Here is a 15,810-nt window from a genome sequence, read left to right as displayed (position 1 = left end):
CATTTAAAAGGTTGGTTGTGGTTTTTACCCCAAGTGACTAAAAGGAACCAATTAGCAATGGTATAATCATTTAGATGATAAAACCTGTGTGCATATTCCGTGCATCTAAGTAGTGGTGAGCTAGCTGTGGTGAGGGCTTGGTCATCTGAACAACTGAGGCAGCAATCAGTGTGCTTCCGTAACAGATTTTAGCTGCAAATTAATAGCTATAAATATTGATCTGGAACTGCATTAATGAACACTGGTGATTTTCTTGTGTATCAAAATTTTCCTCATATGGTTTCCTTATTATCTTATCTCATGTGTGTGAGAAGCAGCTGCCACTCGCCCTATCCCCGAGACAAGCACTTGTATGTTAACTAGGTGAACACTTAGCTGTTTGGAATATGTTTGATTATTTGCTGACTTTGTAGGTGTATAAGTTCAAAATAAGATGTGAAATAAAACTGAATGTGCACAGATGTTGACTACTGCAGTTTCTCTCTGCCTCTCAAGCCTCTAAGTTGGTAAAAGACATGATTCTGTTATTGAAAAATATAAAATTGAATTGACATATCTGTTGATATTTAGTCTAAGGCCAAACTTATCTGCTTGCATTATACATCAGTATTGTCTCTGAGCCATAGGCTACTATTACTTACTCTAAAGTCAACAGTCACTTTGTGCACTGATAAGATCTGTCTGTGAATCTAACAGTCATTCTGGTAAAATCTGAAGGGTGGGCCTAATTTAAAAATACCAATTTCAACATCTAATGACTTAATTACACAAGGCACAACCTACTGAATTACTTGATTTTGCCTAACCTGAACAATATATTTAACTGAGAATATGCTCAAAATCTAAAAAAAAGACTCTTTTTAATAATAGCCAATTAAAATTTCTGCTAGCCAACAAATGACCAATGATTTTGCTCACCCAGTAATAATCATCCACACCATAAAGTTCAAACTCAGCATTTTAAATCCATATACAATCATATCCAAGTGCTTTCATTGCAGCACAGCCAAAATAATAAAAGTTATATTATGTTCATGTGCTTTCTAATCACACCATAAATATGTGCAATTGGTTGTGTATAAAGGCATATGTAGGTAATATCAAGAGCTGTTGTTTGCACAACAGACAGTTCCTATAAATACTCAAACATTGCTGTTTTAGCTTATTTTAGCCACTGGCTATTGTGTTTTCATCATGGAGGTGCATGGTGTGAGGTAGGCCCGAATGGTCAGGACTTCAAATAAACATGACAAATAACAATTATTCAATCATTCATTTATTTAATGATTTATTCAATCAATCGGTCACAAAGTGTAGTACGTATTTCCACACTGGGCAAGTACTGTCCACATATGCTTATTTTCCCCGATTTTATTTCTTTCAAGCACATACTTCCTCTCTTTTCTATCTTGGAAAGCTGATTGGCCTGTAAAGCAAAGTAGGCGGGCTCTTGTTACTTCTACTGTCGGTTATTGGTTGCTCATTTGAAAATAGATGGTTAGGTGTTTCTTATTGGAGGGAAGCTCCGCAAGTTCTGTCTTTTGATTGGCCAATAAAACTGGCGGGAGAGGCGTTCAATAACTTTCGAGTATTCAAACTGGATCTGAAGTCACTCCGCGACGAGGCGTTCGAGTGCAACCGTTATCTTTAGAGTTCGCTGGGTCTGGGTTAGCAAGTTTGTTGACGACTTTTATCCGATTTTACAGGCAGCGGGGTTTAGCACGGGAAATATAAAGAATGGCTGCACCTCTGAAGGTAACTTTACTGTTATTTCGATGTTTGCTGCTGACTTACGTTAAGCCTAACGGTTAACTTACTATTAGTAGTTAGCTTGCTGTTATAGTTAGCTACACTGAAAATAGCAACAGTTAAAGTTGACTAGCTAACATGTTTTAGTAGCTACAGTGGAGTAAAATGTATTGTCCCCGAGAGGAAACTTGTCTTGGTCGCATGGCTGCAGTCTGTTGCTTTACACTCAGACATGAGAGAAACAAAAAAAACAAACAAACACGAGGATACATTAAACTAAATAGAAACGAAACTCAACGGAATGCGCTGCTAAGCTTAAACGCTGCTACATGATTCTACATTAACATAATGATCGATAACGATGTATAACCTTAGTGCACATGATGTTAAGATGCACAAATGCACTGGTCACTGAAACAACGTTTGATATATCCCTTTTAGTAACACAACTTCCTTTCCAGACACGTGGCACATCCTCAGATGTAATGCACTCCCATAGTCCATACAAATACTATGAACCAAAACATTCAGCTAACTCGACAGCCCTTTCCTGTGCCACTTATAAGTACTGTTGCTGATGCTTTTCATTCATTCTGGATTAACATCTTAAAGTTTGCAATGTCGGTCATGAGAACTCTCTTCATTGTGTATTCTGACAAAAACAGAACTTCTTGATTCAGTATTGTTGAGTGTAAAAACAGTGCAAAGTTCAAACCTGGTGGAAATGTGACTTCACATCAAAGAGATTAAGGTAGATGATGTGAAACTACATTTGTCATGTTTGAATTTTTTTTTAAATGACCGCAAACACCAACGCTTAGCCCTTGTCCAACACATTGACATCAGGTCAAAGTAGCCAGTGGTTGAATTTTTATCAGTAGACAAAGTTTTTGTGTTCATGAAATTCTCTGAGGTCTTGTTTTGTCCACTAAACAGTCACATTAAAACTCAAGATTCATATAATTAAAGCATTGTACAACTGTTTGACCAAGGGAGATTGCAGATGTGGTGGGTAGTTGTACCTCTGTACGGTTACAAATCCTGTCTTGATCACAGTGCAAATTGCTGAAAAGACAACCTTCTGTTATTTCATCAGAACTTTTTTGAAAACAAGCCGGTGGAAAAGGCGAAGAAAGATCCGAAGCGGCTGTCGGTGGAGAGGATCTATCAAAAGAAGACGCAGTTAGAGCACATTTTGCTCAGACCAGACTCCTACATAGGCTCTGTAGAGCCTGTCACTCAAGTAAGAATTCGTGTAGCAATGTTTGTGTCTTTGAAACTGATGGCTTTCTTTAATTATCCCATATTTAAGTCTCACAGGAGTCAGTGTGAAGATTGTTGTTGTTACTGCTGAGCTGCTGGATGCTGATTAGGAGAACAAAGCACTCGTGGTTTATATGATATGAATGTATACAAAATATTTCCTGTCATTAGTTGACTTCTTTCCTTAGCAAATGTGGGTGTATGATGAGGATGCTGGACTGAACAGCCGTGAGGTGACGTTTGTGCCTGGGCTTTACAAGATTTTTGATGAGATTCTTGGTGAGTAAAAAACTTGTAATTCTATATGACGTATAATGTTGGTCATCCCATGGCAGGAATCTTTTACTGAAGCTCTTTTTTTGTCCCGTCCCCCCCTCCCCGCAACAGTAAATGCAGCTGACAACAAACAGAGGGATAAGAGCATGTCCTGCATCAAAGTCAACATTGATGTGTGAGTACATGTAATTCTACTACATTTACTTGCAAGCTGCCAAACCCACATATCCAAGTTTCCTTGATGCGACAGATGCGCCTGGTAATATGAGTGTGTTTTTCCTTTTAGCGAAAACAACATCATCACTGTGTGGAATAATGGGAAGGGTATTCCTGTGGTGGAGCACAAGGTGGAGAAGGTCTATGTGCCGGCTCTCATCTTTGGACAGCTCCTTACTTCCAGTAACTATGATGATGATGAGAAGAAAGTCACCGGTGAGACTAACAGTTTTATTTGGATTGCAGTGCCTGATGTGTTGGTGTATTGTAATACAGTTCTTGTTTTTCTAATTTCGGATGTCTCAACTATTGATTATGATTGCATTTTGCTCATTAATATAACTTTGATATATTGGCATATAATGATAGTGCTAACTATGCATTTACAATAGATTCTGGCAACATGAGCAACACGTGTAATAACCAATCATATATGTCCTGAATTAGAAACATATCGTGAGCCATAATATACATAAACTATTACTGCAACCCTTCCCTGCAAAAATGTGTCTACTCTACTGTCAAGCTTTTATAATTAGAGACTGAATAATTACAGAGGTTATACTACCCCAATCCAATAGGAATATTTTATCACAACAGATAGTTTCACCAAAGAGAGATGTAATTTTAGGGCATATAAAGGATCTTGTGTGCAGCTGCAATAGCATCCTAACTGACATCTTTATACCAATACTTGTTTTTCAGGTGGACGTAATGGATATGGTGCTAAGCTTTGCAACATCTTCAGTACAAAGTTTACTGTAGAGACCGCCTGTAAAGAGTCGAAACGGATTTTCAAGCAGGTAGGAAGGAGCATGAAGTAAAATATACTTAAGTAATTATTGTAACTTGTGAGGGAAAACTGTAAATGTACGATATGTTCATGTTTTCCACAGACTTGGTATGAAAACATGGGCAGAGCAGGGGATGCTAGCATCAAACCCTTTGATGGAGAGGAATACACTAGCATCACCTTCAAGCCAGATCTGCCCAAGTTTAAGATGAGCGTTCTGGACAAGGACACAGTAGCTCTGATGACCAGGAGGGCCTATGACATTGCTGGATCCACTAAAGGTGTCCGGGTGTATTTCAATGGAAAGAAGTTGCCAGTAAGTGACCATGCTCCTTCACTTTTCTGTCTATTACTTTCCACCTGAGGTCAGCTCCTCTATCTATGAGGTAGCTTTTTATAAATTAGATTGTCATTATATTTAAAATGGGGTTCAAATGATGTCAACTGAACATGTAAATTAAATAAATTTGAGGCTGACATGACTTTTAGACTAACCTCTTTCAGATGAGAAAATGTACTAAAGCTGTTACAGTGGTCAACATTTGTTAGTTGAAGAGTTTTAGTATGAGTTTTACTGACAAATGATTGAGGTGAAAACTGATTGTTTTAGACTGAAAACAAATTGGATTGATACTTTTTTTTTTCCATGACCCTAAGTGACGGTAATTAAACATATACTGACTGTTTTTACTGAAACTTCCTGTTTATGCTGCGGTTATCTCTACAATCAGTTGCATTGTGCATTAATGTAACACATTGTAACTAGAAGTGCTCAGTGCTCTAAAGGAAATATGCTAGTGTTAATTTTTGTTTAACTCTAATATGTGAAATTTCACTGTCTGTGGATTCATCTTTGTGTATGGCGTCATGAAGCATTGTAGGTGGCACAAACTGCTATTTGGAATATATTCTATGCTGGCTAGCCAGATCTAACTGATGCCTGTCAAATGGAGCATCAGTGTTCCATATAAATTAATCTAAATAATGAAAATGACTGCATACAAAGTTTGATGACATTGTAAAAATTATTTTTTCTTCCTCCCTGTTGCCCACCTGCCCTTGATTGTTCTTTTGTTTGTTTGTTTTTTAGATCTGTTCAGTGTAAATTTGCCCAGTTGCTGCAAAAGCCTGTCGAGTGTAAATCTTGGGATTCAAACTAAAACGACCACTCTTGCCCTCCAGGTTACAGGTTTCCGTAGCTATGTGGACATGTACGTAAAGGACAAGGTGGATGAGCTGGGTGGTCCTATCACTGTGATCCATGAGACTGTCAATGAGCGCTGGGAGGTCTGTCTCACCATGAGCGAGAAAGGCTTCCAGCAAGTCAGCTTTGTCAACAGTATTGCCACCACCAAGGTAATGTCAGTTTATTAGATTTTTTGTTGGGCATGCTTTGTGTATATATGTGTAGCAGAGTAATTGATGAATTAGTATGGGTTGTGGCCTCTATGCCAAATCAATACTTACATTTTTTTAAGTTGTTTCTTGGAATACTGTGCCAATTGTATTTTTCTTATTTTGTCAGCCCTCTTTAAATTTACATCTTAGAGCAGTATGAAGCATTTTAGGGCTGACTGAACTAGTAGTCCAGGTTCTTTTGGCAGCAAAGTACAAGTTTGGCTGCTCTCCCAGCCACTTTGTGTCACTATGATTAAGACTTAAGGCTTTTATTCTGTAAATGGGATCTTCTGTTTGTCCTCTGGACCTTAGGGAGGCAGGCACATTGACTATGTGACTGACCAAGTGGTTAGCAAGCTCATTGAAGTGGTGAAGAAGAAGAACAAAGCTGGAGTGGCAGTCAAGCCTTTCCAGGTACAGTCATCTTACTGTAAACTCCCATCTTGGGTTACTCTGATTACATTGTCCCAGCTGCTGCTGGAGCAGGACCGAGTAGTTGTCTATTAATAAAATGCAATAACTGACTGTGCTCTGCTTAATCTCCTTCTAGGTGAAAAACCACATGTGGCTGTTTGTGAATTGCCTGATTGAGAACCCAACCTTTGACTCTCAGACCAAAGAGAACATGACAAAGCAACAGAAGAGCTTTGGGTCCACTTGTCCCCTCAGTGACAAGTTCTTTAAACAGGTGCTGATGGAAAACCTCTTTCACTGCATTCCTCATAAATTTAATCATTTAGATTCCACTAATTCATCTTTTGATCCCCGTAGGCTACATCCTGTGGGATTGTGGAGAGCATCATGAATTGGGTGAAATTCAAGGCTCAGTCCCAGCTCAACAAGAAATGCTCAGCTGTTAAACACACAAAAATCAAAGGTGTGCCAAAACTGGATGATGCCAACGATGCAGGTAATATATACCCAGTCTCTTCTATTTTTTCAATACAGTCTAGAGTTATGAGGATACAACTGAGCTGCAGTTAACATGTGCTAACTGTGTTTTTCTTGAAGGTGGGAAGAACTCCATCGGCTGCACACTGATCCTTACTGAGGGAGACTCAGCCAAGACGCTCGCTGTGTCTGGGCTGGGAGTGGTCGGAAGAGACCGCTATGGAGTCTTCCCCCTCAGAGGAAAAATGCTCAACGTCCGGGAGGCCTCACACAAACAGGTTAATCTGAGCTGTGTTTTCTTTTGTAGACATTAGATGGCATCAAAGACTACCAAAACAAAAACTAGTTCAATCATAGAAAAACTATATTTAGCATCATCTCTGTGTACTGTAGCCACAGAGTTCTTTGTAAATAACTGAGAGTAATAATTTTTGAAATTCCTTCTCAGATTATGGAAAATGCTGAAATCAACAACATCATCAAGATCCTTGGTCTGCAGTACAAGAAGAACTACAGCGACCCAGAATCCCTCAAGAGTCTGCGTTACGGAAAGATCATGATCATGACAGATCAGGTATTTTTTTTTCAGCATTATTTTCATGTCAAACATCATCTACTTTATTTTCTAATGTTTGGGACTTTTCAAGTTTTCTATATTCCTATGTGTGCATGTGAGTATAGGTCATGGTTGCAGAAGCCCTGAGGTTTTTCCACCAAAATGTAAAGAAATGGAGGACATTTTTTTTTTCTCCAAACACTTTATACACACATCAGGAATATATCAAGGGAGTGTGAAAGGACAGCAAGAACAAAAGTGGATCAAAGCAAATTTTTTAGAGTTATTAAAGTGTCAAAGCCACAAAAAAAAAAAAAAAAAAAAGCAACAGCTCTCAAATCTGCAAAGTAAAATTAATTTCAAAGTTAACCCTTTTGCCACAGAAAAATCCCAGTTTTGGAAAGGACAACAGAGAAATGTGCACTAAACAAACTATGGCCTTGAAAGATACTAACCCAGTGGGGCAGCTAAAGTTTCATAAGCCTCCGCTTAGCTTTGCGCCTTTTGCAGTAAAAAGAGCTGTGAATTTTGCACTTCTTTTCTCCCAGCGTAGTGGTGGAGAGGCTTCAGGAACATCACTTAAGTAGTTGTCAAGGCCTGAAGACTTTATATAATATTGAGGTTGCTACATACTTCCTTAGCAAGTGTTAAAGTTGGGCTTTATTGATTACCTTATAATTATGTGACTGTATTCCTGTGGTTGTGACAGGATCAAGATGGCTCCCATATTAAGGGCTTATTGATCAACTTCATCCACCACAACTGGCCATCGTTGCTGCGCCACAACTTCCTGGAAGAGTTCATCACCCCCATCATCAAGGTATATAGGCTCACCAAAAGTCTAACACCGAGACTAAAAAATGCCTGGGGTCTTGTTGGAAAAATGTTTTACTCGAGTCTATTCAGAAGGAGCTCAAGTACGTCCTGTCCTGTTTTATTTACCGTAGATATTTTGCTTTGATATCTGGAACATTTCGGAAAGAAATGGAATGATTTGGTGACAGAACAAATAATGTGAAACAAAGGTGATATCAAGCAGCAGTACAAGTCAAGGCTTTGAACTAGTCCACCCAAATTAGCAACAACACTGCCCTCTGGTGTCAAAAAACAAGACTACTCAGACCTGGATTTATTTCAAAGGAAAGCTGCTTTTAGTTCTGTTTTGAATACAAAGCTATACATTTTCATCAGAAATCCCATTTTTACATGATTTTGCTTCATTTGATTTAAAGCCTTTTCTCATTTTGATCTTTTTTGTTGTGAAACAAAGAAACAAAGAGAGAAGACTTTGTCAACATCTTATTTCGCTCTCTTTAGGTATCTTTCAAGAAAACTCAGCTGTCTTTCTACAGTATCCCAGAATTCAATGCTTGGAAGGAGAGCCAGCCCAACCACAAATCTTGGAAAATCAAATACTACAAAGGTTTGTTACAAACCACTGTGTGGTAGTAAAACTAACAAGTAAGCTACTAATCATTCCCGATTAACGCCATGGTTGTAGTTTAGTATGTCATTACAGCACTTTAACCTACACTTTCTGTTCCTTGGTGGCCTTTGTCCATCCAGGTTTGGGAACCAGCACATCGCAGGAAGCCAAGGAGTACTTCTCTGATATGCAGAGACACCGTATCCCCTTCAAGTACTCTGGACCTCAAGACGATGAAGCTATCACCCTTGTAAGATGTTACTCATCTGTTTGGACCATTGCCCAGCCACTGTGATTTACACCCCGGGCAGGATCACATCAAATTTAATCTGAGCTTTTTAAGCCTACTGTAAAGTCATTACTATAAGTAATCTGAATTTCTGGCTAATGGTTTATTATTGGGTCATTTTTCCTTTTGTCTAGGCCTTTAGCAAGAAGAAAGTGGACGAGCGAAAAGAGTGGCTCACCAACTTCATGATGAACAGGCGCCAGCGCAGGGAGCACAACCTGCCTGAGGTAATGCCTCAACAGTTACTGAACTTTATGTCCTTTATTGCTGTTTTCCATCAAGTCTGACTGCATGTTTTGCCATCTCTTCACAGGAGTACCTTTATGGTCAGGCGACCAAGTCCCTCTCCTACAATGACTTTGTCAACAAGGAGCTGGTACTTTTCTCCAATTCCGACAATGAGAGGTCCATTCCCTGCCTGGTGGATGGTGCGTGAAATGATCACCAAGAACAAGTTTTGTAGCTCTTAAGAAATGTCCTTTGCAGTGTAGGGAGTGATCTAATGTGTTTGTGTGTGTGTCAGGTCTGAAACCAGGCCAGCGGAAGGTGCTGTTCTGTTGCTTCAAGAGAAATGATAAGCGAGAGGTGAAGGTGGCCCAGTTGGCCGGTTCAGTGGCTGAGATGTCTGCCTACCACCATGGGGAGGTGAGATGGCTAGAATATGCTGGTTTGTCAATGAATTTACAGTGCTGACGATTTTCATGAAACTTCCTTTGTATGTCTTTTCAATACAGCCTGTTGGTTTGATTTTCATCCACTGCCAATTATTGCATTCATATCTGGGGAAATACATTTGTTTGAAACTTAATTTTTATTTATCTCATGTTGTTTCTTTGTTTTTGTACAAAATATGTCAACTTTTATTTTTAAGACATACGCTCATCATGGCCAAGGTGAGATCCATAAACTCAGTAGCAGATTCTGGTTAAATAAAATGCGTTCATTTGGAGAAAAGAAAAGGCACAACTGCCCTTCATAGAAAACTGATATTTTACCAACTGATCCTGGTGATGAATGTGAGGTATATTTATGAGGTTTCGGTTCATTTAATCTGAACTCTTCAAATTTCAGAGTTCTCTGATGATGACCATTATTGGATTAGCTCAGAACTTTGTGGGAAGCAACAACTTGAACCTGTTGCAGCCTCTGGGACAGTTTGGAACCAGGTTACACGGCGGCAAAGACTCTGCCAGCCCTCGATACATCTTCACCATGCTCAGGTCAGCAGACACTTTACAAACTACAAGTTATCTAAAGCTACAGATGAGGCCTCCTCCACACATTTGCCAATTTGAAGTGTGCAGTTAGTTTATTTCATTGTTTCCTTTGTCATTGATTGAGTCTAAAATTCTCACAACTTTCTGTCCTTGTAGCCCCCTGGCCCGCCTCGTTTTCCCAGCCGTTGATGACAACCTGCTCAAGTACAACTTTGATGACAACCAACGTGTAGAGCCAGAGTGGTACTTGCCCATCATCCCCACTGTGCTGGTGAACGGAATAGAAGGTATCGGCACAGGCTGGGCCAGCAAGATTCCCAACTTCGACGTACGTGAGATCATCACTAACATCCACCGTATGCTGAACAACGAAGAACCTCTGCCCATGGTGAGGACAGGGACTGACTTTCTGGGATTTGCCATCTTGTATCTTCTAGTGTACAAGACAAATGATGAGTATGATGTATTTTTTTTTTCTTCCATAGCTTCCAAACTACAAAGGCTTCAGAGGCACAATTGAGCAGGTGATGGAAAATCAGTACATGAATAGTGGAGAGGTTTCCATCATCGATTCCACAACCATTGAGATCTCTGAATTGCCGGTCAAGTCCTGGACACAAGTTAGTCCTTAAAGCTTTGTCCTTCTTCAAGATGTTCAATTAATTTATGTTCATTTCAAGTAGTCTTAAGACCATTTGAATTTATTCTGTGTCATTGCATGTTGTTCTCTATGGTTTAGGTCTACAAGGAGAACGTGCTGGAGCCGATGTTAAACGGCACAGAGAAGGTTCCTCCTCTCATCACTGACTACAAGGAATACCACACTGACACCACAGTGCGCTTTGTGGTCAAGATGACTGCAGAGAAACTGATAGAGGCAGAAGCTGCTGGCCTTCATAAAGTCTTCAAACTGCAGAGCCCCCTCACCTGCAATTCTATGGTAATGGCTGCCACGTATGTCCACAAATCCGCTTGTAACTTTTTATGAAATCATTTCTGGAAAACTTAACATGTTTTCATGCCGTTCTCTCTTTTTAGGTTCTGTTTGACCATGTAGGCAGCCTGAAAAAGTACGAGTCTGTGCAGGATATTCTCAAGGAATTCTTTCAGCTGAGGATGAAGTACTATGTGCTGAGAAAGGACTGGCTGGCAGGCATGCTGGGGGCAGAGAGTGCAAAACTCACCAACCAGGCCCGCTTCATCCTGGAGAAAATTCAGGGCACCTTGGTCATTGGTTAGTAGCTAGTTCACAGTTTATTTGCAGAAATGTGTCCCAACTTTTGACCTTAAATCAAATGCTGAAAGATATCAGTTTACATTTTTCATTTAAAACATCTTGAAATTGTAGTATTTAAAATGAAAATCACATTTTAGAAGATCATTGTAGCCATAACTGTGCAGACCTGCAACGATGTTTTGTTTTTCCTTAATGAAATACATTAATATTGTCCCATGTGCTTGTAGAGAACAAGCCCAAAAAGGAATTGATTCGCATGCTGCAGCAGATGGGCTATGACTCGGACCCAGTCAAGGCTTGGAAACACGCTCAAGAGAAGGTAGGATTATCTGATACAAATGGTGTTCAGCTACAACATTAATGAGTGCTAAATAAGCCGCCTTGTGTATAATCTTTTAGAATGACGAGGAGATGGAAGATGAAGAGGAGGAGGAAGAAAAGGAGAAAGAAGACGACAGTGGGCCCGACTACAACTACCTGCTGAGTATGCCCATGTGGTTCCTGACTAAAGAGAAGAAAGAGGAACTGTGCAAACAGAGGGATGCTAAGGTGGGACTTACTGATGGTTTTCATATAAAATTAAATTATAAATTTGTCTGTTTTCTGTTAACCTTGCCCTTTTCTGACCCAACTGCTGTTCTATAGTTGACAGAGTTGAACACGCTGAAGAAGAAGGCCCCAGCAGACCTGTGGAAAGAAGACCTTGCTGCTTTCTCAGAGGAACTGGAGGTATTGTCCTGTTGTGTCTCTTCATTGTTTCTTCTCCATCCAATTTTAAGTGCACTTTGTCAGTCACATGTGGGGAGATACGGTATCTTCAGTGTAGAACAGATTACATTCAGAGCTGTAACTGACAAACATTCCCTCCAGAAACAACTTCTGATATTTTTTATTCTTCTTTTTAGCGCGTTGAAGCAAAAGAAAAGGAGAACGCCAATATGCCTGTAAAGGGGACTGGAAAAGGCAAAGCGGTGAAGGTGAAAGTGAAGCAGGAGACTTTTCCCACGCCACAAGGTCGCCGTGTTGTTCCACGTGTTACCAGCACAATGAAAGCCGAGGCTAACAGGAAGGCCAATCTGAAGAAAGGAGAGGGCAAAAGAGGCAGAAATGTCAAGGTATGTCTTTTCATTTGTTGTCCAACTAATCCCCCTGGACTATTACTGCCTCGGTGTGTTTTGCAGTGTATTATTATTTTGTTTGTTATAGTCTTCACAATTATCACAACTGTCAGATACAAAACTGATTTGTGTTTCCAAGATTTTACGTCCTGCATCTTAAACGCTTCTTGCTGCATTGCACTTCCACAATGTACCATTTTCCCTGACCTCATTTCTCTCTATGTAGGGTGAAGATTTAGTGATGAAGATGGAGTTTGGAGAAGATGCAGAGAATACAGAGCCAATTGAAGAAACTGGCTTGGCTGCCCGACTGAGCAAGAAAACTAAAACCCAGTCCAAGGAGAAAGGTGAGGATAACTGTTCAGTAACAGCAGGAAATGTTCCATTACGGCTCTGGGTTTGTAAGTGTTGACTGAGTGTGAGCCTTCAAGACTTCCTGTTAAAAGCAAGACAGATAAGAATGTGATGTACATTCAACATCTGTTCAGATTTTTTGTGCATTTTAGCGCACACAACTTAGAATATTCACCAACATTTTTTCTTTTCATAAATTTGATTGATACTTAATATCAAAGTTATGTTCAAAATTGATGTTTAAATTATTAAAATTTTTCGTATTCAACAGTCATGATCAAGACATGTCTGTGTAAAGCATTAATATATATGTTCTCTGACTTTGATGCACCACAGAAAGCTCTGTTATTGACACTCAACCAAATATGAATGTATTAAAATATCTCTTAGTATCTATAATTAGGTTTCATTAGTTTCCTCAACAACATAATCACAGCTGTTAAGATGTAGAGAAAAGTCCTGGCTGAAGCTCCTGTACATGCAAACGCTGCACTTGTATTCACTTATATTGTAGAATAACTACATGCTTAGCCTGAAATGTCTATTAGATTATATTAGAGCACACACAGCAAAAATGATCATAAATGATGGGTGATTTAAGAGACAGTAAAAATATAAATTACTGCTTCTAGACCCACTGTGATGAAGCTGCATTACATTTTTATTAATGATGACTATGAAACGCACTTTATTGCAGCAGTATCGAAGACTGGCAAGCAGACAACTCTTCAGTTCAAGCCTGCTGTCCAGAAGCCAAAGAAGAATCCGTGGTCAGATGATGAGTCTGATGATCTGTCCGACAGTGAAATAGAGGTAGAGGAAGACGTCGGCCCCAGAGAGCGGACAGAACGCAAAACTAAAGGTGAATCTGCTGGATGACACCAATCATTATCCCCAACCGATAGATAAATGCGTAGACAAATAGCTCTTTCAGTTGTCTGTTTGCTCTTACATGACAAACACTTTGCCGATCACTGTTTAAGCTCTTCCTTACCCAGATCATGAGACAATCTGTAAACACTCCACAAATGTTTCCTGAGGATAATTACCACTGATCCCAGTTTATCTCTAACTGATTGCAACAGCTGTTGGATTACTCATTTAGCATGAGTAATCAAAGAAGCAAGAAATGGCATCATTAGTAAAGCCGTGTGTTCTGTTTTCCTTAAGCTACGGTGAAGTACAGCGTGTCTGACAGTGAAGAGGAATTTGATGACTGGGGGAAGAAGGAAGCTCCAAAACGGAAAGCTGTCATCAGCGATGACGATACCAGTTTTGCCCCAGAGCCCAGCACTTTGTCCGATAGTGATGGAGACTCTCAAGCCCCACCACCTCCCAAAGCTAAGGAACCTGCGTGAGTATGAGACAGAGGCAGATGACTCATGTATAAAGCTGATTTCACATTTCCTGTCCATTTTTTCTTTGGTCAACATTAAGTTAAACTTTTGTCATTTCCATACAGGAAGAAAGTGGTAAAGAGCAAAACAACAGTTAAACAGGCAGACACCAAGTCAAGTTGTAAGTATTTTTATTGGACTCTGGTCACCTAAAGAAATGTTATGTCAAGGGTCAGAGGAATAATGTTGTGCTCATTCTGGAACTTTACAGCTCAGTCAGATGATCCTGCACCCAAGGCCCCAGCTCAACGTAAAACCAAAGAGGCTGCACCCAAGAAAACTGCTGCAGCCAAGAAACCAGCTGCATCCAAGAAGAAGATTGCAGGTAATAACACAAAGACTGTTTAATTCAGGAAAGATTTGTGTGATTTATTTGTACCACAAACACTAACAAAAAGTACATATGCATCTTTTCCTTGTGTGCATGTTCTTTTATTATTATTTTGCATGGTTTGTTTATCCTGTTGATTTTTCCTTGTAGATGTGAAGCAGCCATCTATCTTGGAAGCGCTCTCTAAGCCCAAACCCGCAACCAGTGCTGCTTCCAAGAAGGTGCCTTCGTTCGACTCCAGTGACTCAGAGAGTGAAGCGAAACCTGCGATTAAAAAGGCAAAACCTGCTGTAAAACGAAAACAGGCCGTCAGTGACGACTCTGACAGCAGCTCAGGTGACCTCATGTCACGTCTCAAAGCCAAAACAGCCGGCAGCAAGGTCAGTTTTTACACTCGGCTCTGAATTCGGGCAAGCATTTAAGCTGTCGTTTTATTATTTCATGATTTATATAAGTCGTTAGTGACATGTTTCACACCCGAATATTTTTGCTTGTTGTAGAAAACCAAGAGCTGGGAGGAGGACGACAGCTTCCAGCTTTCAGACCAAGAAGCAGCTCCGGTAGCCGTGGCTCAGCGGGACAAACCTTCACGTGCCCGGAAACCCATCACTTACATGATGGACTCTGACTCGGATGAAGATTTTTAAATCACAGAACAAGTCAGATTCTTTAGTAAGTTAGGCACATAGTGTTTGCCATCAGTATGCTTTTATCAGCTGAAGCACAGCTGCATCTACGTTCTGTGCAGTCTGTGTAACCTTTAAAATGTTTCTTAACCTTTAAAAGAGCTGAAAATGTGTTGGATGCTGTTATATTCTTGTTTTAGTCTAACAATGAATTTTTTTGTAGGTTCTTTAAATGTCTTTTGTATTCCACTCATGTGTTTTGTCTTGTCTTGTAAATATTTCAATGGCTGTTCGATTTTAGAATTATAATAATAATAAAGTTAACTTGTTTGTGGTGATTGTGCGGTGAGTTTCCTGTGACCAACTTTCTTCACAGCAATCCTCAAAAAAAAAACTATTGACTTTGCCTGTGTGATCAAGTCAGGCTCTCAAAACACATGTTTAAGGGAGGGAGGAGCCTCAGATACACGTTGTAGATCAACTGTGGAGTGACGAAAACTGGTCACGTTGACATTTGGATGTAAAAGTAGCATTTTATGGCCACATTAAGGGGATACAGACAAATTAGATTGAGAAAATGAATGGTTCCCTGGACTTTATTTGTCTAATTTTGGCTCAATGTGACCACTAGCAAGCAATCAACAATTTTATTGCTTACATGAAATTTGACCTT

General features: G+C 39.8%; 1 protein-coding gene across 2 annotated transcripts; it reads left to right on the top strand.

Annotated features, from left to right (window-relative positions):
• Positions 1 to 1,605: 1,605 nt before the first annotated feature.
• On the top strand, positions 1,606 to 15,475 carry top2a (DNA topoisomerase II alpha). 2 transcript variants are annotated; one of them, XM_023286328.3, is made up of 35 exons: positions 1,606 to 1,755; positions 2,846 to 2,992; positions 3,201 to 3,291; positions 3,400 to 3,463; positions 3,575 to 3,720; positions 4,210 to 4,307; positions 4,401 to 4,613; positions 5,480 to 5,653; positions 6,008 to 6,109; positions 6,246 to 6,383; positions 6,467 to 6,605; positions 6,707 to 6,864; positions 7,035 to 7,160; positions 7,852 to 7,962; positions 8,460 to 8,565; positions 8,709 to 8,818; positions 8,992 to 9,084; positions 9,171 to 9,285; positions 9,381 to 9,502; positions 9,929 to 10,077; positions 10,231 to 10,462; positions 10,560 to 10,694; positions 10,814 to 11,014; positions 11,113 to 11,308; positions 11,539 to 11,630; positions 11,711 to 11,860; positions 11,957 to 12,040; positions 12,217 to 12,426; positions 12,656 to 12,776; positions 13,484 to 13,645; positions 13,954 to 14,137; positions 14,246 to 14,301; positions 14,392 to 14,505; positions 14,662 to 14,891; positions 15,012 to 15,475. In XM_023286328.3, the coding sequence occupies exons 1-35, from the start codon at positions 1,738 to 1,740 to the stop codon at positions 15,156 to 15,158; spliced, it is 4,734 nt and encodes a 1,577-aa protein (XP_023142096.2). In that variant the 5' UTR covers positions 1,606 to 1,737; the 3' UTR covers positions 15,159 to 15,475. The 2 variants fall into 2 exon arrangements, with proteins under 2 accessions (XP_023142096.2, XP_023142095.2); XM_023286327.3 differs by having other exon boundaries at positions 13,481 to 13,645.
• The last annotated feature ends 335 nt before the right edge of the window (positions 15,476 to 15,810 follow it).

The sequence above is a fragment of the Amphiprion ocellaris genome, chromosome 18, assembly GCF_022539595.1.
Source record: "Amphiprion ocellaris isolate individual 3 ecotype Okinawa chromosome 18, ASM2253959v1, whole genome shotgun sequence".
NCBI lineage: Eukaryota > Metazoa > Chordata > Actinopteri > Pomacentridae > Amphiprion > Amphiprion ocellaris.
Note: the sequence above shows the minus strand (reverse complement) of the source record. Positions and strands in the feature narration are given on the sequence as shown.

What these genes read in the sequence shown, in the direction of transcription:
- top2a (XM_023286327.3), top strand. An exon ending in TACATCTTCACCATGCTCAG is followed by an intron (nt 10,078 to 10,230) that starts GTCAGCAGACAC and finishes CTGTCCTTGTAG; the next exon opens with CCCCCTGGCCCGCCTCGTTT. An exon ending in AACCCAGTCCAAGGAGAAAG is followed by an intron (nt 12,777 to 13,480) that starts GTGAGGATAACT and finishes ACTTTATTGCAG; the next exon opens with CAGTATCGAAGACTGGCAAG.